A 27,882-nucleotide genomic window follows, 5' to 3' on the forward strand; every position below is an offset into this window, starting at 1 on the left:
ACTCCTGTCATTTTCCTAATGCACAAACAAAATAGCAATTCACTAATTGCTTCATCTATTTTTAATTAGCCGATTATCCACCTTCAGCCTAGATGCTTGTTTCAAAATTAGACTGCATTGCATATATATCCCAGTAATAAAACTATTTTTTCAACCCTTTCCTGAGGAAAATGGCCCCAAATTCAGAAGCACAGCCATTATCTATCCTTTAAAAAGTAAAATGACGTTATATTGTATTTTGTGATATATAATGAATACTTCCACTGTTTGCCATGCAATAAATTGTTTTATGAATATGGTAGCAATTTTCTTATAAAGATAAAATATTCATCTAATATAATTTATTACATTGAAAAACAGGCCATTTTTAAGATTATAAATTATAATCAATTCAGTTAATATAGAACATCACAATATGGGGCAGGATTCTCCGTTTCGCCAGCCCCTATTTCCAGCATGGCGCGCCCCCACTGCCAGCCAGATTCTCTGTTCCCACAGCCAGCCAATGGGGTTTCCCCTTGTGGTCGCTCCATGCCGTCGGGAAACCTACGGGCATGGATGCACTGCCGGTAAAGCGGAGAATCCCACTGATGGAGAATCTCGTCGATAGAATCTGCTACTTTACCTCTTCCTTTTTTGAAATCATTGGCACAGTAATCAGCTTAACATTGCGCAGAAAGTTCTGATGTTGTCTTTTCCAGTCTTCACAGTCGTAAATCATGCTGGCGATATCATCAAATATTGCCGCACCAAATTCCAGCTGAAAACAAAGAAATAAGTGCTCCGAAACATGTCCAGGAAATGCAGCAGGGCAAGGTGACAAAATATCACTTCACAACTTTAATAGTTTAAAAAATTTAATCTCACATTGTAACAGACAATATTTTGAAAGATTGATCCAATGCAGCCTGGCCAGCTTCCAATTTACCTTCCTTCATAAACGTGAGATGGTTTAAAACATTGTGAACAACCAAGTTAATTTTTTGTCTAATCTGTCAACAGCGTATGAACCTTGGTGCAAGCTCACCCGGGTTAGATAGGCGTTCTCAATGGGGAACTCATGGCCGAGGCCACACATAGCCCCATTTTCTGCACTGAGGAGCTGCACTTACTGGAATTCCTCAGTGTAGCGGGAGATTGGGATGCCGTCCCAATCTCTGGGGCTTCTGATCCAACCCCTCCGCCACACTCCGAGCCCCAACTCACTATGAGGGGGTCCCCGGAACCGCCTGTAGCCCCACCAATACCCACGCAGGCCACCCAGGTCCGATCACCACCACAAGGAAAATACCAGCTTGGCACCTTGGCAGTGCCAACTTGGAACACCGACAGTGTTCACAACTTTAATAGTTTAAAAAATTTAATCTCACATTGTAACAGACAATATTTTGAAAGATTGATCCAATGCAGCCTGGCCAGCTTCCAATTTGACCCATGGCAGTGTCAGGCTGGCACCCAGGTGGCACTGCCAGGGTGCCCAGTGGCACCAGCAGTGCTAGGGTAACACCCTGCCTAAAGGGCATGCACCTGGGGCCTTCTGATCCCCCGAGAGACCCTCACATGCGCCGTTCTGTCTGGTCCCCATTTGTGGAGACCTGTACTGAATGGCACTTGCCCAAAGTCTCCAAGGCAAAGGGAATAGATCCCTATGCCTTGGGGGCCTCAGGAAACTGCATATTAGAGTGAGACTAGCTGTCTCACTCTAATGTATAGATTTGCCAAAAAGTAAACCTGCCCACAATGAGCGGGATTCACATCGCAACGAGGCGTTGCGAACCGGGTCGATCCTGGAATGGGGTCATCTGGCTTCTATCGGCCACATTGTACCGTGGCATGCTGCTTTTCGGGCACAGCGTGGCCGTTCGAACGCACCCTTCATCTCAACACTATACTCCAGTACTCTCCCCAAACCCCAAGATACCTTTCGAGTCTAGAAATGCTTCTATTTCCTCCTTAAATATATTCAGTGACTTGTCCTCCACAGCTTCTGTGGGAGTGAATTTTGCAAGTTCAGCAACCTCTGAGTGAAGAAGTTTCTTCTCATCTCAGTCCTAAATTGCCTGCCCAATGTCCTAAGACAGTGGCCCCTTGTCCAGACCCCTCTAGCCAGAAGAAAAAACAGCCCTGCATCCAGTCTGTCCAGCCCTGCCAGAATTTAACATACATCAATTAGATCCGTTCTCATACTTCTAAACTTCAGTGAATATATGCCCCGTCGATCCAATCTCTAACCATCTCAGGAATCAGTCTGGTGAAACTTCGCTGCATGTCCTCTACATAAAGTGTAGTAGTGTGGCCCCTTGAAGGTCACTGACCACGTGACTGGTTCAGGGCCAATTGCGCAGGAGTGCGCGAACCCCAGCCAATGAGGAGTTTGTGTGGGGACCTGGAAGCAGGATCCCGGGCAATGTGGACCAGGAAGCTGAAGAGTAAAGACCTGTGGTATAGTGTTCTGTGCCTGTTATCAAACTGCCTTTGCTTTTCATCAATAAACTCCATTTGTTTACTACTGGAAGTCTTCAGTGTATTTCTCGAGCCACCACATTGATGACAATCATAGCTGACTGTTGTTATAGAACATAGAACATAGAACAGTACAGCACAGAACAGGCCCTTCGGCCCTCGATGTTGTGCCGAACAGTGATCACCCTACTTAAACCCACGTAACCCGTATCCCAACAATCCCCCCATTAACCTTACACTACGGGCAATTTAGCATGGCCAATCCACCTAACCCGCACATCTTTGGACTGTGGGAGGAAACCGGAGCACCCGGAGGAAACCCACGCACACACGGGGAGGACGTGCAGACTCCACACAGACAGTGACCCAGCCGGGAATCGAACCTGGGACCCTGGAGCTGTGAAGCATTGATGCTAACCACCATGCTACCGTGAGGCCCAAATGAATTATGAATTATGAATTAAGGGAGAAGGAAGGAACAGTTGAGAAGGCAGAGAAGCTCCAGCAAGCGACTTAGCCATTTAAATCGTGAGCAGATATGGCTACCATTGGGAAACTCCGTTTCTTCTTTACCGCGAATTAGATCACAGGCTAGGACAAGCAAAAGGTGATACTTCTGACAGTTTGCAGGCCCCAGACCTATAATTTGATTAGAACCTCAAGTCCCCTGCTGCCCCAACTCGAATACCGTTGATCAGATAATGAAATTGGTTAAAGAACATTACAGTCCAAGACTCACGATTATCCTCCAATGTTACAAGTTTAACTCAGCAGTGAGGAACCATGAAGAGCCTGTCTCAGCCTTCATAGCCAAGCTTCACCAGCTTGCAGAGGAAGCTTCCGGCAGGGACCACAATTACATTGAAAATAGCGATTGAGATAGCTCACGTGATAGGGTGTGCCGACAAAAGCACCACTGAGCTCCAAAGCGTGGCTGAACGGGAGATTAACCAAGTATGAGCTGGTGTGGATGCGAGGTCCGTGGCGGGATCAACAAGCACAGCCCAGAGCCAGGCACAGTCCTCAGGACCGGACCAGACCCAAACAGAAGGAAGGAATTGGAATCTGCAACCCTCCCCCTTGCACCATTGTTTCAGCCACATATTCATCTGATACATCCTGCTACTTCTGCTCTGACTTGCACTTGTCACTGGTAGTAATCCTGAGATCACTACTTTTGAGGTCCTGCTTGGCGCGGCGTATGCCATTGCAACGGCGTTGGCACGTCATCGGCCGGCTCTTCAGTGATGCTCCGCCTTGAAGGGCCGAGTTCCCGACTGCGCAGGACAAGTGTGGTCTCAGCCATGTGGGAACCCGGCGTGACGGCTGCCGACTGTGTCCAGCGGTGACACACTCGACCGGGATCTATGCCGCTAGCCGGGGAGGGCGTCTGAGAGGGTTGAGGGGCTGGTAGGGGATGGCGAGTGGGTGGCCAGGTGGTGGACTGTGGGCCGCAGATGGCGGGTCAGGTCTGCGTGCGGCTGGTGCCATGTTGTACAGCTCCACCACTGCAGGTCATCAGCTGTGCACATGCACGGCCACGAACCCGGCTGTTCTGCGGCTATTTTCGGTGCGGGAGCCGGGGGTTTCGCTGCTAGCCCCTCACCGGTCCCAGAATTGGTGAGGGTTACATGCCAAAATTTTTGTCGTCAAAGACCACACATGCTCCGTTGGCATCAACACTTAGTCGCTGAAACAGAGAATCCAGCCCTGTACATTCTGCTTTTAGGACGTCATCCCTTTTCTCTACCTATGTTGTTTGTACGAATGTGTACCGTGACCACTGGCTGTTTACCCTCTCCTCCAGAATATCCTGTAGCCATTCTGAAACATCCTTGACCCTAGCACCAGGGAGACAACATACCATCCTGGAGTCTCGTTGCGGCCAGAGAAACTATTCATTCTCCTTAAAATTGGATCTCCTGTAACTATTGCATTCCCACGCTTTTTACACCTCCCCTGTGCAGCAGAGCCAACCATAGTGCTACTAATTTGGCTGTAACACCCTTGTTACATGCATCGCAAATGTCCTGCTTAATGCTGTCCCCTACCTTACCACTACTGTTGAGAGCCTATAGATAACTCCCACTAATGGTTTCCAGCCGTTGTTGCTTCTTAGCTCCACTCAGACTGATTATATATCTAGATTTTCTGAGCCAATATCCTCTCTCACTATTGTACTAATTTCATCCTTAAATAACAGCACCGCCACACTGCAAAGGGTGTTGAGAGGCATTGGGGCACGGAACAAGAAGCAACTTTCACATGCATCAAACAACAAGTGACAACAATAACTATGCTGAGGTACTCCAATGTTAATGGTGAAGTCACCCTGGAGTGTGATGCCAGCGAGACAAGATTTGGAGCAACCCTCATATAGCAAAGGCAGCCTGTTGCAATTACGTTCAGAGCATTGATGCAAACTGAACGCCAGGCACAGTTTGAGAAAGAGTACCTGGTTATTGTCTTTGCTTTTGTGTTTGTTAATCAGTACCTGCTTGGGTCAGATAAGGTGGCCCTAGAGAATTACAAGGTACAAAGCATCTCCCTCAAACTGCTTCTATGGCTCCAAACCATTTGCAAAGGATACTACTCTGTTTGAAGAGACAGCATTTGGAAGTTAGGTACAAACAGGATAAGCAGATATGTATCACTGACATATAGAACATAGAACATAGAACGGTACAGCACAGAACAGGCCCTTCGGCCCTCAATGTTGTGCCGAGCCATGATCACCCTACTCAAACCCACGTATCCACCCTATACCCGTAACCCAACAACCCCCCCCTTAACCTTACTTTTATTAGGACACTACGGGCAATTTAGCATGGCCAGTCCACCTAACCCGCACATCTTTGGACTGTGGGAGGAAACCGGAGCACCCGGAGGAAACCCACGCACACAGGGGGAGGACGTGCAGACTCCACACAGACAGTGACCCAGCCGGGAATCGAACCTGGGACCCTGGAGCTGTGAAGCATTTATGCTAACCACCATGCTACCCTGCTGCCCCAAAAAAAAAAGAAATTTTTTTGTACAGCACAGAACAGGCCCTTCGGCCCTCGATGTTGTGCCGAGCAATGATCACCCTACTCAAACTCACGTATCCACCCTATACCCGTAACCCAACAACTCCCCCTTAACCTTACTTTTTTTTTTAGGACACTACGGGCAATTTAGCATGGCCAATCCACTTAACCCGCACATCTTTGGACTGTGGGAGGAAACCGGAGCACCCGGAGGAAACCCACGCACACACGGGGAGGACGTGCAGACTCCGCACAGACAGTGACCCAGCCGGGAACCGAACCTGGGACCCTGGAGCTGTGAAGCATTGATGCTAACCACTATGCTACCATGCTGCTCATAGTCAAGAAATGCACTGCCTTTGAAGAAATGTAATGATGCTAGTAGAGAGTGTGAAATCTTCCAGATTCAGCAAAAAGCAAGCCATACTCTGGAAGCCATCAACCAGTAGAGACATTGAGTCATGGAGACAAGTGTCCTGCTCAGATGAAGCAAACTACACAATGACATGGAACTCTTCAAGTGGTGCAGGAGATAAGTGAAGAAAGGATATCCTGAAATCATCAAAGACACACCTATTGGTATGTGAGAGTATCGGGCATACAGAGATAAAAAGATTGCCAAAGATGGTACCAAGGAACTGGAGTTATAATCCCTAAAAGGATGAGAAAAGAGATGCTGAAGTACATCCATGCAACCCTCAAGGAATTGAGACTGGCACCTGGAATGCACCAGAGGTGTTCTACTAGCCAAACAAGAGCAATGAAATCGAGAAGCACATCAGTCAGTACAGTGCTTGTAATGAACATCAAGCTAAGCAAGAGAAAGGAGCCACCCATGACATCCCAGGCAGACCATGGGTAGAACTTGGAGTAACTCTCTCCACTCTCACAGAAACGGATTATCGGGGTCACAGTTGACTCCTATTCAGACCACTGGGAATTAGACAAACGGGCATCAATAATTATTAGTGAAATCGTAAAATGCCTGAAAGCACACTTCAACCTATGAAGGTTACAAGATATATTTAGAGAGTGGTTACAAAGTATATGGGGTGGGATTCTCCCATCCCGTGGCAGAGTGACCACGCTATCGTAAACGCCGGCGCCAACGCGACCATGCGTGGCGGCCTCCTTCAACGCGCCGGCCTCGACGCAAAACGTGCAGGAATACAGGGACCGGCGCGTATGAAAAGAGGCCGGGGGACAGAGAGACCGACCCGCTGATCGGGGGGTCCCGATCGCGGGCCAGGCCGCCACGGATGCCCCCCCTGGGGTCGGCGCCCCCCTCCCCCACCACAAGCCGCCACCTGACCCTTGCACACAGAGTTCCTGCCGGCTGTGAGCAGGTGTGGACAGCGCCAGCGGAACTCAGTGTTTTAATGAGAATCGGCGGACCGGCGCCTTGCCAAACACGCCGTCGCTAATTATTAATCTCTGATTACGCACTAACTAGGATATTGTTTTAGTTCTGGCTACCACACTTTCGGAAAGATGTGAATGCCTTGAGAAGATGCAGTGGGGATTTAACCAAAATGGTTGCATGAATTGGGGGTTTTAACAACCAAGTTAGATTGGAAAATTTGGGGTCGTCCTCCTTGGGGAAAAGGAGATTGGCGGGAGAGTTAAGATTCTGGGCAAGAGATGGAAGGGAAATGCGAGAAAGAACTTTTCTAATACAGCAAGACAAATGACCCGGAACTTGCTGCCCACAAGGATGGTGGAAGCCGAAATATTCAATGACTTCAAAAGGAAATTAGGTGGACACTTGAAGGAAATAAAGTTGCAGGACTTTAGGGATCAAGTGGGTGAGTGAGATAGATTGGATTGTACCACGTGGAGCTGACTGGCCTCCTCCTGTGTAATAAATAACAATGACAATCTGACTCTAATAAAGTTAATCCTTAAGTTTTGGCTTGGTACTGACCTTCATATCATCATTGTCCCAGTCCTGTGGTAAGATGGCTTCCTTCACTGTATACCGGAGTCTGGCTATATCAAATAGTTTGGATCCATGTTTTCCACTATTCAGAACAGGCTCAAGGTACTTCCAAAAATTCTCCAGGCTCTTGTTGGCATCCTCTTTTTGCTTTTTCTCTGCTTCAACAGCTGCAAACAGCAAAATTTGGAATATAATTACGTTTACTTTGAAAAAAAGTAATGTTTGGCATTGGTACGGTTGAGTTCCCTATTCATCATTTTCATGTTGTTTCAAAAAATATACACCAAAATATGGAACATTCTTTTATAAACTGAGACTATGAACTGTAGAGGTCCAAATTTCAGGGATTCTAAAATCCAAAGGAGCAAATTTGGTAATATTTAATGCTGCATTTCCTTGAGCGCCTATTATGATTAAGAGATCGTAGACTGATTCAGTGAGATGGGGAAGAATTGGAGAATCCTGAGGGAAAAGTGCCATGCAAAGTGGTCCTCGGAGCGTTTGGGCAGAATGATCCTCAGAGCGGTGGGGTGGAGCATGCCTCAGAGTGGTGGAGCGGAGCAGGAATCAGAGTGGTGGAGCGGAGCAGGAATCAGAGCGGTGGAGTGGAGCAGGCCTCAGATCAGTGGGGCAGAGCAGGCCTCAGAACCTGAAAGAGGGGTGAGTGTGTGTGAGAAGGTTTTGTGTGTGTGAGAGTAAGAGAAGATTGTGTGTGTGAATGATTTGTGTGTGTCTGAGAGAGAGAGAGGTTTTGTGTATTTGTATGTGTGAGAGAGAGGTTTTGTGCACGTGTGTGTGTGTGAGAGAGAGAGAAGATTTTGTGGGTGCATGTGAGAGAAGCTTAAGTATGTGTGTGTGAAACAGAAGGTTGTGTGAAGATTTTATGTATGTGTGTGTGTAAGAGAGATTTCGTGCATGTGTGTGTGTGAGAGAGAGGTTTTGGGTGTGTGAGAGAAGGTTTTGTGTCAGTATGTGTGTGCTTGAGAGAATGTTTTAGAACATAGAAGAACATAGAACAGTACAGCACAGAACAGGCCCTTCGGCCCTCGATGTTGTGCCGAGCAATGATCACCCTACTCAAACCCACGTATCCACCCTATACCCGTAACCCAACAACCTCCCCCCCTCTTAACCTTACTTTTTAGGACACTACGGGCAATTTAGCATGGCCAATCCACCTAACCCGCACATCTTTGGACTGTGAGAGGAAACCGGAGCACCCGGAGGAAACCCACGCACACACGGGGAGGACGTGCAGACTCCACACAGACAGTGACCCAGCCGGGAATCGAACCTGGGACCCTGGAGCTGTGAAGCATTTATGCTAACCACCATGCTACCATGCTGCCCATGTTTTGTGGGTGTTCGTGTGAGAGAGAAGGTTTTGTGTGTGTGAGAAGGGTTTTCTGTGTTGTGTATTGATGCGACCATCAATTCACTCTGAGACACGAGTTGGAGTAAACTGTGGCTTTGATCGGCTTACAACTGAGCCTGCCTGTGACTGCATGATACTGAGGCCGGTCTGGCAGGACCGCAGCACTTATACTCCCTAAAGGGGGCGGAGCCTAGGGCAGAGCCCTGTACATGCTCATCCCCCCCATCTCTCTCTCTCACCCCCCCATCTCTCCCTCTCCCCCATCTCTTTCTCTCCCCCATCTCTCTCTCTCCCCCCCATCTCTCTCTCTCTCCCCCATCTCTCTCTCTCTCCCCCCATCTCTCTCTCTCACCCCCCCATCTCTCTCCCCCCACATCTCTCTCTCTGAAGCCTATCTGACCTACACTATTCCATTTTCATCCATATGTCTATCCAGTGACCACTTAAATGCCCTTAAAGTTGGCGAGTCTACTACTGTTGCAGGCAGGGCGTTCCACACCCCTACTACTCTCTGAGTAAAGAAACTGCCTCTGACATCTGTCCTATATCTACCACCCCTCAATTTAAAGCTATGTCCCCTCATGTTGGTCATCACCATCCGAGGAAAGAGACTCTCACTGTCCACCCTATCTAACCCTCTGACTATCTTATATGTCTCTATTAAGTCACCTCTCAGCCTTCTCCTCTCTAACGAAAACAACCTCAAATCCCTGAGACTTTCCTCGTAAGACCTTCCCTCCATACCAGGCAACATCCTAGTAAATCTCCTCTGAACCCTTTCCAAAGCTTCCACATCCTTCCTATAATGTGGTGACCAGAACTGCACGCTGTACCCCAGGAGCGGCCGCACCAGAGTTATGTACAGCTGCAGCATGACCTTGCGGCTCCGAAACTCAATCCCCCTGCTGATAAAGGCTAGCACACTATATGCCTTCTTAACAGCCCTATTAACCTGGGTGGCAACTTTCAGGGATTTATGTACCTGGATACCGAGATCTCTCTGTTCATCTACACTACCAAGAATCTTGCCATTAGCCCAGTACTCTGCATTCCTGTTACTCCTTCCAAAGTGAACCAGCTCACACTTTTCCGCATTAAACCCCATCTGCCACCTCTCAGCCCAACTCTGCAGCTTATCTATGTCCCTCTGTATCCTATAACATCCTTCAGCACTATCCACAACTCCACCGACCTTTGTGTCATCTGCAAATTTACTAACCCATCTTTCTGCACCCTCTTCCAGGTCATTTATAAAAATGACAAACAGCAGTGGCCCCAAAACTTTTCCTTGCGGTACACCACTAGTAACTGAACTCCAGGATGAACATTTGCCATCAACCACCACCCTCTGTCTTCTTTCAGCTAGCCAATTACTGAACCAAACCGCTAAATCACCTTCAATCCCATACTTCCGTATTTTCTGCAATAGCCTACCGTGGGGAACCTTATCAAACGCCTTACTGAAATCCATATACACCACATCAACCGCTTTACCCTCATCCACCTGTTTGGTCAACTTCTCAAAAAACTCAATAAGGTTTGTGAGGCATGACCTATCCTTCACAAAGCCGTGTTGACTATCGCTAATCAACTTGTTCTTTTCAAGATGATTATAAACCCTATCTCTTATAACCTTTTTCAACATTTTACCCACAACCGAAGTAAGGCTCACAGGTCTATAATTACCAGGGTTGTCTCTACTCCCCTTCTTGAACAAGGGGACAACATTTGCTATCCTCCAGTCTTCCGGCACTATTCCTGTCGACAAAGACGACATAAAGATCAAGGACAAAGGCTCTGCAATCTCCTCCCTGGCTTCCCAGAGAATCCTAGGATAAATCCCATCTGGCTCAGGGGACTTATCTATTTTTACACTTTCCAAAATTGCTAACACCTCCTCCTTGTGAACCTCAATTCCATCTTGCCTGGTCGACTGAACCTGAGTATTCTCCTCGACAACATTGTCTTTCACCAGTGTAAACACTGACGAAAAATATCCAGCTAACTCTTCCCCTATCTCCTCTGATTCCACACACAACTTTCCACTACTATCCTTGATTGGCCCTAATCTTACTCTAGTCATTCTTTTGTTCCTGATATACCTATAGAAAGCCTTAGGGTTTTCCTTGATCCTTTAGGTCCCTTCCTGACTAACTTGTAACTCTCAAGTGCCCTAACTGAGCCTTCATGTCTCATCCTAACATAAGCCTTCTTCTTCCTCTTGACAAGTGCTTCAACTTCCTTAGTAAATCACGGTTCCCTTGCTCGACAACTTCCTCCCTGCCTGACAGGTACATACTTATCAAGGACACGCAGTAGCTGTTCCTCGAGAAAGCTCCACATTTCGATTGTACCCATCCCCTGCAGTTTCCTTCCCCATCCTATACATCCTAAATCTTGCCGAATAGCATCATAATTGCCTTTCCCTCAGCTATAATTCTTGCCTTGCGGTATATACCTATCCCTGCCCATTGCTAAAGTAAACATAACCGAATTGTGATCACTATCACCAAAGTGCTCACCTACATCTAAATCTAACACCTGGCCGGGTTCATTACCCAGTACCAAATCCAATGTGGCATCGCCCCTTGTTGGCCTGTCTACATACTGTGTCAGAAAACCCTCCTGCACACACTGCACAAAAACTGACCCATCTATAGCACTCGAACTATAGTATTTCCAGTCAATATTTGGAAAGTTAAAGTCCCCCATAACAACTACCCTGTTACTCTCGCTCCTGTTGAGAATCATCTTTGCAATCCTTTCCTCTACATCTCTGGAACTATTCGGAGGTCTATAGACAACCCCCAACAGGGTGACCTCTCCTCTCCTGTTCCTAACCTCGGCCCATACTACCTCAGTAGACGAGTCCTCAAACGTCCTTTTTACCGCCGTAATACTTTCCTTGATTAACAATGCCACACCCCCCCCCCTCTTTAATCAGCATGGTTTTGTGAAGGGTAAGTCATGCCTCACAAACCTTATCGAGTTCTTTGAGAAGGTGACTGAACAGGTAGACGAGGGTAGAGCAGTTGATGTGGTTTATATGGATTTCAGTAAAGCGTTTGATAAGGTTCCCCACGGTCGTCTATTGCAGAAAATACGGAGGCTGGGGATTGAGGGTGATTTAGAGATGTGGATCAGAAATTGGCTAGTTGAAAGAAGACAGAGGGTGGTGGTTGATGGCAAATGTTCAGAATGGAGTTCAGTTACGAGTGGCGTACCACAAGGATCTGTTCTGGGGCCGTTGCTGTTTGTCATTTTTATAAATGACTTAGAGGAGGGCACAGAAGGTTGGGTGAGTAAATCTGCAGACGACACTAAAGTCGGTGGAGTTGTAGACAGTGTGGAAGGATGTTGCAGGTCACAGAGGGACATAGATAAGCTGCGGAGCTGGACTGAGAGGTGGCAAATGGAGTTTAATGTAGAGAAGTGTGAGGTGATTCACTTTGGAAAGAATAACAGGAATGCGGAATATTTGGCTATTTGGGTGCAGAGGAAATTTACCAGGATGTTGCCTGGTATGAAGGGAAAATCTTATGAGGAAAGGCTGATGGACTTGAGGTTGTTTTCGTTAGAGAGAAGAAGGTTAAGAGGTGACTTAATAGAGGCATACAAAATGATCAGAGGGTTAGATAAGCTGCAGAGCTGGGCTGAGAGGTGGCAAATGGAGTTTAATGTAGAGAAGTGTGAGGTGATTCACTTTGGAAAGAATAACAGGAATGCGGAATATTTGGCTAATGGACTTGAGGTTGTTTTCGTTAGAGAGAAGAAGGTTAAGAGGTGACTTAATAGAGGCATACAAAATGATCAGAGGGTTAGATAAGCTGCAGAGCTGGGCTGAGAGGTGGCAAATGGAGTTTAATGTAGAGAAGTGTGAGGTGATTCACTTTGGAAAGAATAACAGGAATGCGGAATATTTGGCTAATGGTAAAATTCTTAGCAGTGTGTATGAGCAGAGGGATCTCGGTGTCCATGTACATAGATCCCTGAAAGTTGCCACCCAGGTTGATAGGGTTGTGAAGAAGGCCTATGGTGTGTTGGCCTTTATTGGTAGAGGGATTGAGTTCCGGAACCATGAGGTGATGTTGCAGCTGTACAAAACTGGTACGGCCGCATTTGGAGTATTGCGTACAGTTCTGGTCGCCTCATTATAGGAAGGACGTGGAAGCTTTGGAACGGGTGCAGAGGAAATTTACCAGGATGTTGCCTGGTATGAAGGGAAAATCTTATGAGGAAAGGCTGATGGACTTGAGGTTGTTTTCGTTAGAGAGAAGAAGGTTAAGAGGTGACTTAATAGAGGCATACAAAATGATCAGAGGGTTAGATAGGGTGGACAGTGAGAGCCTTCTCTCGCGGATGGAGGTGGCTAGCACGAGGGGACATAGCCTTAAATTGAGGGGTAATAGATATAGGACAGACGTGAGAGGTATGTTTTTTACGCAAAGAGTGGTGAGGCCGTGGAATGCCCTACCTGCAACAGTAGTGAACTCGCCAACATTGAGGGCATTTAAAAGTTTATTGGATAAGCATATGAATGATAATGGCATAGTGTAGGTTAGATGGCCTTTAGTTTTTGACTTCCCATGTCGGTGCAACATCGTGGGCCGAAGGGCCTGTACTGCGTTGTATCGTTCTATGTTCTATGTTCTATGTTCTTTTACCATCTTCTCTGTTCTTACAGAAACATCTAAATCCTGGAACCTGCAACAACCATTCCTGTCCCTGCTCTACCCATGTCTCCGAAATTGCCACAACATCGAGATCCCAGGTACCAACCCATGCTGCAAGCTCACCCACCTTATTCCGGATGCTCCTGGCGTTGAAGTAGACACACTTCAAACCAGCGTCTTGCTTGCCGGTGCCCTCTTTCGAACTTTTAACCCTATCCCTGACCTCACTACTCTCAACATCCTGTACACTGGGATTACAATTTAGGTTCCCATCCCCCTGCTGAATTAGTTTAAACCCCCCCGAAGAGCACTAGCAAATCTCCCCCCCAGGATATTGGTACCCCTCTGGTTCAGGTGAAGACCATCCTGTTTGTAGAGGTCCCACCTACCCCAGAATGAGCCCCAATTATCCAGGAAACTAAAAATTCTCCCTCCTGCACCATCCCTGTAGCCACGTGTTCAACTCCACGTGTTCAGATGTGAATGTGTGTGAGAGAGGGAGAGGTGGGGATGTGTGAGAGAGAGCTATGAGTGTGTATGTGAGAGAGGGAGACTTGAGTGTGAGAGGGAGATGTGAATGTGTGTGACAGAGGGAAACGTGAGCGTGTATGAGAGAGGGAGATGTGAGCGTGTGTGAGAGAGGGAGATGTGAGTGTGGTGTGTGAGAGGGAGATGTGAATCTGTGTGACAGACAGATGTGAATGTGTGTGAGAGAGGGAGACATAAATGTGTGTGACATAGTGAGATGTGAATGTGTGACAGAGGGAGATGTGAGTGCGTGTGAGGGAGGGAGATGTGAGCACGTGTGAGAGAGGAAGATGAGTGTGTGAGAGAGGGGAGACATGAATGTGTCTGTGAGAGAGAGGGAGACGAGAGCATGTGTGAGAGCAGGAGCTGCGTATGTGTGAGAGGGAGATGTGAGTGTGAGGGAGAGGGAGATATGTGTTTGTGTGTGTGTACATGTGAGAGAGAAAGCGAGATGTTAGTGTATGTGTGAGGGTGATGACAGAGAGGGAGACTTGAGTGTGTGAGAGAGTGAGATGTGAGTGTGTGTGAGAGAAAGGGGGATGTTAGTGTGTGTGAGAGGGAGATGCGAGGGAGAGGGAGGCATGTATGTGTGTGTGAGAGAACGAGTTGTGAGTGTGTGTGAGAGGGAGGGGGATGTTAGTGTATGTGTGAGGGAGAGCGACAGAGAGGGAGACTTGAGTGTGTGAGAGAGTGAGATGTGAGTGTGTGTGAGAGAAAGGGGGATGTTAGTGTGTGTGAGAGGGAGATGCGAGGGAGAGGGAGGCATGTATGTGTGTGTGAGAGAATGAGTTGTGAGTGTGTGTGAGAGAGAGGGAGATGTTAGTGTATCTGAGAGAGATCTGTGTGTGTATGTGTGAGAGAGATGTGAGTGTGTGAGGGACAGAGAGATGATGTGTATGGGAGATAAATGTGTGTATGGGAGATAAATGTGTGTATGTCTGATATGAGTATCAGCTTTCTGGCATCACTCCTCCAGTTAGAAATGACAAGAGGTGAGACTTAAATATTTTTTTAAGAAGATAACCTTTTAGATTACCCACTCCTAAAGTGGGTACTATTTCCAGCGGGTAATGTGAACAGGCCATGGGAGGAAAGCTTGCATAGGGCTTATACAGAGGGGGTCATGCAGCTGGCAAATGTATTTGTGACTGCTGTCTCTTCCTAATTCTCAATATATGCGGAGATATGGCTATAAAAAACTTGTTTACATTTGATTTTTCTATTTGCACCTATTTCACAGCAAAAAAGGGGCATCAATGTATTGAAAATATTTGGATTTCCCCGATGTTCTTGGGAGGTTACTAGGGCTTGAAACGTTTGGGAAACCCTGCTGTGGAAGGAGGCCATTCAGGCTCATAGAAAGATTAGTCCTATTCCCCTGTTGTTACCCCATGGTTCAGCAAATGTTTGTCCTACAAGTATTTATTGTTTCTTCTTTTATAAGCTATACTAAACTTGCTTCCACCACCTTTACTGCTAGTGCATTCCAGATCATAACAACTTGCTGCATAAAATCAAAATTATTTGAAATTTGCAAAGTTTGGAATTATGCCCTGAAAATCCAAGTTGAGATCAGTATAATGGAAATTCCGGAATACTCAACTTGATTTCCTCTCCTGTTTATTACCATTTGGACTTAATCATAATAATCTATTATATACCTGTTGAGTTCCTAGTGACCAAATTAATGTTAACTACAACTCACTTGTGAAAGAATAGCTAACTGACCTTCAAGTGACTCAGAGTGGTCCACCTCAGGTTCAACAGCATCCACTTTCAGGAAACTCTCATTCTTTTCATAACTGATCATTATTACAGCAGAGATATTAATTCCTAGTTTTCCCAACATGAGTAGAAACTGAAGATTTTGGAAACCTTGAATTATGATGTAGCGTTGAGGACCATCGTCAGGTTCATCATCTGTTGTTAAACAAAGAACATTTCAATGACACAGTGGATCCAATTCAAGATATTAGCAGGAAAGACAGGGTAGATAAAGATAAACTATTTCCACTGATTGCAAATTCTAAAGCTGGGGGCACAGTCTAAAATTTAGGGCAAGACCATTCAGGAGAGATGTTAGGAAGCACTTCTTCACTCAAAGGGTGGTAGAGGGTTGGAACTCTCTCCCACAAACAGCAGTTGAAGCTAAAACAATTGTTAATTTTAAATCTGGGATAGATTTTTGTTGAGCAAAAATATTAAGGGTTATGGGCCAAAGGTAGGTAAATGGGGCTAAATACTCAATTATTGGGACTATGCCCCACGCCGGCGTCAAAACGTTATAGTTTTACTCCTGAAAATCCTGGATGAAAGGGACGCAAATTCCCAGCCCTGCAGTGGGCTAGCAGGGACACGGAATAAATTTCACAGCTTTTGCTGCAGATACGGACCCCCGCACTTCCGGGTCAGAGGCTGTGCATGAGCATGGTGGCGGCCTCCAGCGTTCGCGCCATGCTCCATGGTGGACTCGGACCACGGAGGTAGGCCCACAAAGGAGACCCCCCCGATCGGCCGCGCGCCCGACCTTCAACCCCGCGCGATCGTTCCCCAGGCACCTATAAGGCCCCACCGGCCTCTGATCAGCGTGCCCCAACCAGAGCGTCCGCGGACTGAGTCTGCAGCTGCCATGCGAGTATCCCGACTGGCTGGAGCACATTAGTTCCACACTGTCAGGACTTCGGCCGGTCAGGGGCGAAGGATGTCGGAGCGGGCCTCTGGCAATGGCTGCAGGCGGCGCAGCATACTCCCCGCGGCGTACTCCCCTTCTCATTTCCGATTTCTGCGTCAAACTGATTATCCAACAGAGCGCTGGCCGCAATTTCAGCATCGGGGTTTGGAGAATCCAGCCCATGGAGTTCGGCCACAGAACAGCCATGATCTCATTGAATAGTGGGACAGGCTCGAGGAGCAGAATGGCTGAGTCCTGTTCTCATGTTCCAATTTTAATCTAATCAAAACCCTCCCACTTGCAGAGATTTAAAACAGGGTCCAGTATCGTTTACTTACTGAAGATCTATTTTTTTGTGTATATGTCTCGGAGCGGCTGCAGGTCATTCTGGGGGGGGGGGGGGGGGGGGGGGGGGGGGGGGGGGTGGAGGGTGAACAGCCAGCTGTCGTGGTGCACATAGGCACCAACGATATAGGTACAAAACGGGATGAGGTCCTACAAGCGGAATTCAGGGAGTTAGGAGTTAAACTAAAAAGTAGGACCTCAAAGGTAGTAATCTCAGGATTGCTACCAGTGCCACGAGCTAGTCAGAGTAGGAATGTCAGGAAAGATAGGATGAATGCGTGGCTCGAGAGATGGTGCAAGAGGGAGGGATTCAAATTCCTGGGGCATTGGGACCGGTTCTGGGGGAGGTGGGACCAGTACAAACCGGACGGTCTGCACCTGGGCAGGACTGGAACCAATGTCCTGGGGGGGTGGGGGGGGGGGGGCGTTTCTAGAGCTGTTGGGGAGGGTTTAAACTAATGTGGCAGGGGGATGGGAACCGATGCAGGAAGTTGGAAAGTAGTAAAACAGGGACAGAAGCAAAAGGAAGTAAGGGGAAAAGTGCAAGGCAGAGAAGACATAGTCAAAAATCTAAAAGGGCGACAGTACAATTTACAGTGACTGAGGGGAGCTCAGTGAATAGGCCCAGTAATAACAAAAGGAATAAAACTAGATATGTTAAGATTCAAAACAGAGGTAAAAATACCAACATAAGTGTACTTTACCTGAATGCTCGTAGTATTCGGAATAAAGTAAATGAGTTGATGGCACAAATCATCGGAAATGGCTATGATTTAGTGGCCATTACTGAAACATGGTTAAAGGATGGTCACGACTGGGAGTTAAATATCCGAGGGTATCAAACTATTCGGAAGGACAGAGTGGATGGTAAGGGAGGTGGTGTTGCTCTGTTATTTAAGGATGACATCCGGGCAATAGTAAGGGATGACATCGGTGCTATGGAGGATAAGGTTGAATCCATTTGGGTGGAAATCAGGAATAGTAAGGCGAAAAAGTCACTGATAGGAGTAGTCTATCGGCCACCAAATAGTAACGTTATGGTGGGGCAGGCAATAAACAAAGAAATAACTGATGCATGTAGAAATGGTACAGCAGTTATCATGGGGGATTTTAATCTACATGTCGATTGGTTTAACCAGGTCGGTCAAGGCAACCTTGAGGAGGAGTTTATAGAATGTATCCGCGATAGTTTCCTAGAACAGTATGTAATGGAACCTACGAGGGAACAAGCGGTCCTAGATCTTGTCCTGTGTAATGAGACAGGATTGATTCATGATCTCATAGTTAGGGGTCCTCTCGGAAGGAGCAATCACAATATGGTGGAATTTAAAATACAGATGGAGGGTGAGAAAGTAAAATCAAATATTAGTGTTTTGTGTTTAAACAAAGGAGATTACAAGAGGATGAGAGAAGAACTAGCTAAGATAGACTGGGAGCAAAGACTTTATGGTGGAACAGTTGAGGAACAGTGGAGAACCTTCCAAGCGATTTTTCACAGTGCTCAGCAAGAGTTTATACCAACAAAAAGGAAGGACGGTAGAAAGAGGGAAAATCGACCATGGATATCTAAGGAAATAAGGGAGAGTATCAAATTGAAGGAAAAAGCATATAAAGTGGCAAAGATTGCTGGGAGATTAGAGGACTGGGAAATCTTTAGGGGGGAACAGAAAGCTACTAAAAAAGCTATAAAGAAGAGTAAGATAGAGTATGAGAGTAAGCTTGCTCAGAATATAAAAACAGACAGTAAAAGTTTTTACAAATATATAAAACAAAAAAGAGTGGCTAAGGTAAATATTGGCCCTTTAGAGGATGAGAAGGGAGTTTTAATAATGGGAAATGAGGAAATGGCTGAGGAACTGAATAGGTTTTTTGGGTCGGTCTTCACAGTGGAAGACACAAATAACATGCCAACGACTGATAGAAATGAGGCTATGACAGGTGAGGACCTTGAGAGGATTGTTATCACTAAGGAGGTAGTGATGGGCAAGCTAATGGGGCTAAAGGTAGACAAGTCTCCTGGCCCTGATGGAATGCATCCCAGAGTGCTAAAGGAGATGGCTAGGGAAATTGCAGATTCACTAGTAATAATTTACCAAAATTCACTAGACTCTGGGGTGGTCCCGGTGGATTGGAAATTAGCAAACGTGACACCGCTGTTTAAAAAAGGAGGTAGGCAGAAAGCAGGAAATTATAGGCCAGTGAGCTTAACTTCGGTAGTAGGGAAGATGCTGGAATCTATCATCAAGGAAGAAATAGCGAGGCATCTGGATAGAAATTTTCCCATTGGGCAGACGCAGCATGGGTTCATAAAGGGCAGGTCATGCCTAACTAATTTAGTGGAATTTTTTGAGGACATTACCAGTGCAGTAGATAACGGGGAGCCAATGGATGTGGTATATCTGGATTTCCAGAAAGCGTTTGACAAGGTGCCACACAAAAGGTTGCTGCATAAGATAAAGATGCATGACATTAAGGGTAAAGTAGTAGCATGGATAGAGGATTGGTTAATTAATAGAAAGCAAAGAATGGGGATTAATGGGTGTTTCTCTGGTTGGCAATCAGTAGCTAGTGGTGTCCCTCAGGGATCTGTGTTGGGCCCACAATTGTTCACAATTTACATAGATGATTTGGAGTTGGGGACCAAGGGCAATGTGTCCAAGTTTGCAGATGACACTAAGATGAGTGGTAAAGCGAAAAGTGCAGAGGATACTGGAAGTCTGCAGAAGGATTTGGATAGGTTAAATGAATGGGCAAGGGTCTGGCAGATGGAATACAATGTTGACAAATGTGAGGTTATCCATTTTGGTAGGAATAACAGCAAACGGGATTATTATTTAAACGATAAAATACTAAAGCATGCCGCTGTGCAGAGAGACTTGGGTGTGCTAGTGCATGAGTCACAGAAGGTTGGTTTACAGGTGCAACAGGTGATTAAGAAGGCAAATGGAATTTTGTCCTTCATTGCTAGAGGGATGGAGTTTAAGACTAGGGAGGTTATGTTGCAATTGTATAAGGTGTTAGTGAGGCCACACCTGGAGTATTGTGTTCAGTTTTGGTCTCCTTACTTGAGAAAGGATGTACTGGCACTGGAGGGTGTGCAGAGGAGATTCACTAGGTTAATCCCAGAGCTGAAGGGGTTGGATTATGAGGAGAGGTTGAGTAGACTGGGACTGTACTCATTGGAATTTAGAAGGATGAGGGGGGATCTTATAGAAACATTTAAAATTATGAAGGGAATAGATAGGATAGATGCGGGCAGGTTGTTTCCACTGGCGGGTGAAAGCAGAACTAGGTGACATAGCCTCAAAATAAGGGGAAGTAGATTTAGGACTGAGTTTAGGAGGAACTTCTTCACCCAAAGGGTTGTGAATCTATGGAATTCCTTGCCCAGTGAAGCAGTTGAGGCTCCTTCATTACATGTTTTTAAGGTAAAGATAGATCGTTTTTTGAAGAATAAAGGGATTTAGGGTTATGGTGTTCGGGCCGGAAAGTGGAGCTGAGTCCACAAAAGATCAGCCATGATCTCATTGAATGGCGGAGCAGGCTCGAGGGGCCAGATGGCCTACTCCTGCTCCTAGTTCTTATGTTCTTATATCATGTATTTTTTCTCAGTTACAAAGGCTCAACAGCCAAGCCACAAACTCTTCTGACCAGCCTCAAAATTGGTCAATGATCCGTCGGCAAACGTGTTACCCAACTCATCTCCAGTGGATTTCTTTTGGGGCTGATTTTATGGAGTGCACTTAACTTTTCTCATTCTCTTAACAGGGTCCGAGAGTAGACCTGGCACTGCTCTGCCCATGGCCAGGGCATGCACCTTTCAAATAGATTGAAATTTGAGCTCCAGTAGAGGCTTCTCGCAATTGTGTCTGGGATTCTGACGACTGAAAGCTCCAAAGGAAACACGGGCAGCTTCCTCTGTAGATCCTTGGATTGAAAATCAGGGAAGGCTAAAGTCCCTGGTTCCAATCTGCATCCTAGAAAATATATCTACAGGAAAATTAGGTGGAAGGTCGTCTCTGCCTCCTCTCACCTCATCTGTGCATCTCCCAAAGATCTGTGTCAATGGTAGGTGCAGGCTAAGCTGCACCCCAGAAATCCTAAAGAGTGGGGAGAATGGTTAAATGGTCTCCAGGAAATATACCTGACCTTTGGAGCTGGACAAATGGGCATTTCCTTGGAGGCAAACGATAGGAAAATTGACCCTTTTCAGAACTCCAGCTCCTGTGACTTAATGGGTGGGATTCTCCAATAATGGGGCTGTTCCCACGCCGGCATAAAAAGCGAAGCCAACCACTCTGGCACCAACGGTCCCCAATAATGGGGAATGCCCCCCTTCCTAGGGGGCTAGTTTGGCGCCGGAGTGGTCCACGCAACTCCAGTTGGTGTGGAACGGCGGCACGAGTTTGCGCATGAGCAGAACAGCCGGCGTATTTCCGCGCATGCACGCTACAGAAGGCGTATTTTCGCGCATGCGCGGGGGTCCCTTCTCCGCGCCAGCCCCCGGGCAATATGGCAGAGCCCTACAGGGGCCTGGCACAGAGTAAAATAGGCCCCAACGGAACCAGCCCGCCTGCCGATCGGTAGGCCCCGCTTGCGGTCCAGGCCACCGTGGGGGACTGCGGCCCCTCACCAGGACGGGCCCCGCAGACTCACCTTCCAGGTCCCGCCCTGTGGGACCTGAGTAACCCACGCCGGCGGGACTCGGCCAAACCCATTGGCCATTCGGCCCATCGGGGCCCGGAGAATTGCTGGGGGGGGGGGGGGGGGGGTTGTGGCACTGTCAACGGATTCTTGTGTTCCCCCCCCCCCCCCCCCGGGATTCTCCGACCCGGCGCGGGGTCTGAGAATCCTGGCCCATAGAAATTGAAGAGTTATAAATTGCTAGAAAGTGACACTTCAGTGCAGCAAAGGTGCCATCTGTTGGATGGGAGTTAAACTGTGACCACGGGTGAGATTTAACACCCGCGTCGCGCTCTGGCTCAAGCACAACGTGGGAGAGGCCAAAATTGAGAAATGCGGCAAGTGCCAATTGGTTTGCTATTTAACCAGCCTGTCTCCATAGGCTAGAACCGAATCCTGCGTGGCGAAAAACCAATAATCAACAATTAAAGCCAATTTTCATACCATTAACAGGAACAAACCCCTATTTAACAGCCTCCCGTGATCTAACCACCTCCCCAGCAAGTGGTCACGCAAGCGCTGATCGATACACCTTTTTAAAACCGTGAAGCTGGCGGAATGGCTGCTGTGGGGATCCAAGGAGGTGAGTAGCCATCTTTGGGCCCAGGCAGTGAGGCCTAGCGCACTGGGGCAGCTGGGGGTGCTCGGGGATGCTTGAAGACGAGCTGCCATCGGTTGGGGGGGGGGGGGGGAAGGGAGAGCAGCGCCCCTGGGCTGGGGGAGGGGGTTGGAGCGGAGAGAGCCATGGGGGACTGGAGAGTCCCGGAGTGGAAGACACCGCTCGTTGTCTGTCTCTCACCCTATCGAATACCTTACAGATATTACACGAGATGGATGATCTCTTGGACCCCGCGGGAGCTGCCGTTGTGCCGCTGCTGGCAGGTCAGCTGGCCAGATGCTGGAGATTTTTGTTCTGTGGAAAAATTGGAGACTCTGAGGATGTTCTTCGAGTAAAGAAGGTTAGGGAAGTTATGAGATCATCTGGACAGGTGAGGCAACAGGGAGGCAATGTTGAATTCATATAGGACATGGGGGAGCCCAGTTTGGAGTGGTGTGAACACTACGACAAAAAGAATACTGAAGCAGAGGAGAAAGTTCAGGAAAGATTTATGAATGAAATGAATGAAAATCGCTTATTGTCACAAGTAGGCTTTAATGAAGTTACTGTGAAAAGCCCCTAGTCGCCACATTCCAGCACCTGTCCGGGGAGGCTGGTATGGGAATTGAACCGTGCTGCTGGCCTGCTTGGTCTGCTTTAAAAGTCAGCGATTTAGCCCAGTGAGCTAAACCAGCCCCTGGAAAATTAAAAAAAAATAAATTTCGAGTACCCAATATTTTTTTTCCCAATTAAGGGATAATTTAGCCTGGCCAATCCGCCCACACTGCACATCTTTGGGTTGTGGGGGCGAGACCCATGCAGACGCGGGAAGAATGTGCAAACTCCACACAGACAGTGACCTGGGGCTGGGATCGAACTCGGGTCCTTGGTGGCGTGAGGCAGCAGTGTGCCACTGTGCCGCCCGCTGATTTAAAGGAAGTTACCAGAATTATGATGATGCAACAATCACTAAAGTTTCTGGAAAAGAGAAGATGAGGTGGAGAACTGTCAGAGGCGTGGAAAATTGGGAGAGGATTAAATAGGGTGGACGTGGGGAAACTGTTTCGACCTGTTTGCTGAGTTCAGAATATGAGGGCACAAATATATAGAACTTAGGATGAGTTTTTTTATATAGGGTGAGATTCCCCCCCCCACCCCCGCAGTGTGTTTTGCGGCAGTGAAGATGGCCCACCAACAGCCAGTGGTGGAGTTTGCTATTGTTTGCACCCTCTGCTCTTCTGCCGGGCTCCCTGGCAGCGGGGGAGGCTGACTGCGAAGGATTGCAAGATCTTGTCAGTGGGAATGGTTGGAAAATCCTGCCCATAGAGTGGTGAAAATGTAGATCTCACTGCCACATGGAATGGTAATACCAGATAGCAATGTGGCATTTCAAAATAGGCTTAATGCAAGCATGCGGGAGGAGGAAATAGAGAAAAAATGTTGGGGAGAATGGGCAAATGTTTGTGAGGCATAAACACTAGCATCGACCAGTTGGGCTGAAAAATACATAATTCAATTGTCAAATACTCTATGTTTTCAAGAACATTCATTATCATACATTATAAACAGCCTCCTTGGTTTATCTGTTACCTTTTGTTTTAGAAATAGTTAATTTCAGTTGTTCAACTGCAAATCATACTTAAATCAGTTGTGTGCACTGAGGATACTTTTCTAACTTCATTCATCATCCAGTATTTCTTTTTTTAAATAAATTTAGAGTACCCAATTATTTTTTCCAATTAAGGGGCAATTTAGAGTGGCCAATCTACCTATCCTGCACATCTTTGGGTTGTGGGGGTGAAACCCACGCAGACACGGGGAGAATGTGCAAACTCCACACAGACAGTGACCCAGGGCCGGGATTCGAACCCGGGTCCTCAGCGCCGTAGGCAGCAATGCTAACCACTGTGCCACCATGCTGCCCTAACATCCAGTATTTCTAATAAAAATGACAGGTGATGTAGCTCAAAGCAACACAAGGATCAAGAGAGGATGGAGGCAGCCACAAAAACCCACGCTCTGAACTTGAAGAATGGAGCACTTCAGAAATATTTTTATTTTCTGCCTTTGATGGGTTTCCACTCTTCAGAAAATTATGAATGTAGACTTACTTATGATTCTGTCTACAAACTCCACTTCGCCTCGCTTTAATAGCTTGGTATTTCTTCTGCTAATTGGTGGTTCTGGAGATTTCCTTTCTGGTTTGCCTTTTCCTTTGCCTGCAGATTTTTTGTCTGTTTTTTTCTTGTTGGCATTCGCTAGTATTGTTGCTTCTTCTTCCCCCACTGTGACCTTCAGCAAGTAACACAACATAGAACTTTTAACTATTCTAGTCAGCACTTTATTGCGAATATCTGAAATCTGTAAGGAGTCACGTGATGTTTCCCTTGGAATGACAAGAAGGGGTTGGGTGGGAAGTCTTGCACATCTGGTGGGAATACTCTCTGGGGCAATTAGTCGATGTACAAGGGGAGTCCCCTGGAAAGGGGAGGATGATTAAGGCTTTTGGGGGCACCCCCTGGGGTGAGGGGGAGGTGGTCTGAGTAATTATTGATGTAAACCTGTTGGAAACATCTCCGTTTAGTGATTTAAAGCACATTTTTGATGGTTTACAGTACAGGGACATGTTTGCTCTTCTGGGCACTTGCATTCCAAATGTGAAGTTCCGAGAGTGGTTCACCAGTGCATCTTTGGGGTACCCCTCAAATCCGAGGCTGGAAGCTTAATATTACAGCCCATTAGCTCTGATGCAAAGGATCCAGTGTGAACTTTAAGTGCCCAGGCTACTGTGTTGTTCCTTGTGTCTTAATAAAGCTTGTAGTCTCAAAGTTGGAGTAGATGCTTTCTTGTGAGATTGTTCTGTCTTCAGAGCTTAACTTATAGCTACCTCAAATGCTGCCTGCCTGTGTCTTGCTCCCTGTGTCTTGCTACCAGTTCCCCCTTCTGTGAAGTGTCCTTACTTCATGTCTCTTTGTATTTATAGCTCTCCCGTGCTCCCTCTAGTGCTTGCTCAGTTGTATTGCATCTACACAGATCTACAATCACTACAGCTACCAAAGAAGACTGATGAGCATACATCAGCAAATGTTTAGTGCACTGCAAAGCTGCCAGTGAACGTCTGCACTATGGGCAGAATTTTTACTGATGCACAGGGAGCAGATCAATCAGAAATGCATAGATAACGTGTAAATTGGGATTTCCCCAAATGTTGTGGAGTTTTGAATGACTATTCTCTCCCTATTCTCTCGCTGACAATTTCAATTTGATGAACCCTTATCACAACTTCCAAACTAGAGGATATAGACTTATCCTATTTCCTATTAAAAGCTTTTATAATCAAAACAAATTATTAAATGTCCTTGTTCTAAATGCTTCTAAGCCTGCCACTTAACTAAACTTACTTTGTTTTCATTTCCTTTTTTTTGAAGGTCTTTCTGTTTGAGGCACAGTATCTGAAACTTGACTATTTCAGTGAGCTGCAGCAATGAAAGTTCTTCCCCTTTAGCCAGCGTTTCCCATGCTACTTCTGTGACCTAGAATGTCCAAAAAGATAGACAGAGAGCTGAGATTGTCATGAGCAAAAATGATAACTTACAACTGCTACAGCTACTTTACAGTTTACGAATAAGAGTAGGCATTTACCAGTATCTGCAGAGTAAAACTGGTGGAGAAGGTTTTACACAAAACAGCTATAAGGCACCATTGATGTCACCTGATGCTTAGGAAGCACTAGTTTGCATTTGGAAAACATAATTTTAGAAACATAGGATTATAGAATCATTACTCATTGTACTCAGGACAGCAGCTACAGTCCTCCTTAGAGACTACTCCCTACTCAATTTGTTTTAAAATATTTAAAATTGAAAAAGTAGAATGATTACCTCATAAAACATAGGGAGATCACTTGGCCTCTTTCCCTTTGGGTTTCCAAGCTCAACAACCTGAAAACATATAATAGTAATTTAAGTTTTTTCTTCTTTTTTAAGCTAATACCAGGGACAGAATTGCATGCCCCCCCATCCCAATAGCCCCTCGCCTCCAGCCTTTGGAATACAGCTACCTTGGCCCCCATACCCCCTCCCCTTTCCAGGGCCCTCCCCTTTTGCCCCATTGCGAGATGTCCAGTCGCACATTTATCCTGGGATCCTTGTACTTAGAACCAAAAGACTGCCTGTAATCCTGTAAATGACCATCACTCACACAGATGCATTCCTCACCAAATCTTTGGGCGGGGGGGATCTCAACATCCCAAAAAATCCTTCCCCAGGTTTCTATAGTCAGGCAACGACTAAACTATTTACTATAGGGGCCATTTTAGCTCAGTTGGCTGGACAGATGGTTCGTGATGCACAGCAAGGCAAACAGCGCGGGTTCAATTCCTATATCAGAAGAGGTTATTCATGAAGTCCTCGCATCTCAACCTTGCCCTGAGATGAGGTGATCCTCAGGTTAAATCACCACCAGTCAGTTCTACCCCTAAAAGGGAAAGCAGCCTATGGTCACCTGGGACTATGGGGACTTTCCTTATAATCTTCACATGGTATTTTTTTTTCTTGATTTACTGTCTATAAGGCACAAAATCTTGTTTTATAGCACAACCCATATGAGTAAAGTCCCTTTACTGTGCAAGATCTAAAACATCAACCCCACTATTAGTTTCTTTCACTAATCACACCCAATGTCTTCTGTGTTTTCTTGTCAAATGGCTCTAAATTGTGAAGATTTTGATGCTCACTGGGAACTGTGGTGAGACAGGTACAACTTCTTTTAAAATGTGTTCTTACTGTCAGCCCAGACTGGATCAGGATACAAATCATAATTAAAAGGGCAGATTTTTTTTACACCACTAAAACCCACAACCTCACTGATTTATACTCTTGCTTATCTGGCAGGAAGCATCCTTTTTACAGAGTAGGATTAATACTCTTTGAGTTTGTTCCTGATGCTTCTCCTCTCCAATGAGCAGTACTATACCACCAAGACAATTCATCTGTTGTCAGAACTTATTAAACAGAACCCTGAAAGCAGATAAGTTCAAATGTTACTTGGATTCGGTTCTGCAGTCCTATAACTGAAAGTGCAGCACTGCTGATGTTTCTGAGCTCCTGAGCTTTTTTCTTTTATTATTTACTTTTACTTTTTTACGCTTGCACATACCTGCTTCATTGTTCCTTCCCAAGAAATTACACTGAAGAGCTTGCGCAGTGGTACATTGATAGCTGCAGCCAGAGCAGCCAAGAACAGCTCATTCTCTATCTTCTCACCAACTGTAAAATAGATACCTGGCCTCCATTGGTCCTGCAACACCACATAAAACAGTGTCAAAATAAAGTTTAAATGTTGTCATTATTTACCCCCCACATTTAATTTTCTTATCCTCTTCCATCTATCCTATTTTAAGCTGACAGAGCATTTCACTCCATGAGGACTATATTTCCCATTCACCAGGGATCTCTCATCTTCATTTTCCACCTCATCAGTTTCAGCCCCCTACTATACTCCTTATACACCTATGACTGTGTGGCCAAATTCCCCTCCAACTCGATTTTCAAATTTACTGATGACACCACCGTAGTGG

At 46.4% G+C, this 27,882-nt stretch overlaps 1 protein-coding gene across 4 annotated transcripts in view; it reads right to left on the bottom strand.

The window, feature by feature from the left end:
* Positions 1-27,882, bottom strand: part of spag17 (sperm associated antigen 17) — a 349,272-nt gene that overhangs the window by 287,827 nt on the left and 33,563 nt on the right. For 3 of the 4 annotated variants that reach the window (XM_038801961.1, XM_038801962.1, XM_038801963.1), the window contains 7 exons: positions 27,462-27,602; positions 26,186-26,245; positions 25,706-25,837; positions 24,416-24,596; positions 15,736-15,927; positions 7,417-7,598; positions 626-760 (listed from right to left, as the gene is read on the bottom strand). In XM_038801961.1, coding sequence (XP_038657889.1) covers positions 626-760; positions 7,417-7,598; positions 15,736-15,927; positions 24,416-24,596; positions 25,706-25,837; positions 26,186-26,245; positions 27,462-27,602 — 1,023 coding nt within the window. The remainder of the gene's footprint in view (positions 1-625; positions 761-7,416; positions 7,599-15,735; positions 15,928-24,415; positions 24,597-25,705; positions 25,838-26,185; positions 26,246-27,461; positions 27,603-27,882) is intronic. The other variant, XM_038801964.1, reaches the window with a different exon arrangement.

This window comes from Scyliorhinus canicula, chromosome 7 (assembly GCF_902713615.1).
Source record: "Scyliorhinus canicula chromosome 7, sScyCan1.1, whole genome shotgun sequence".
Taxonomy (NCBI): Eukaryota; Metazoa; Chordata; class Chondrichthyes; order Carcharhiniformes; family Scyliorhinidae; genus Scyliorhinus; species Scyliorhinus canicula.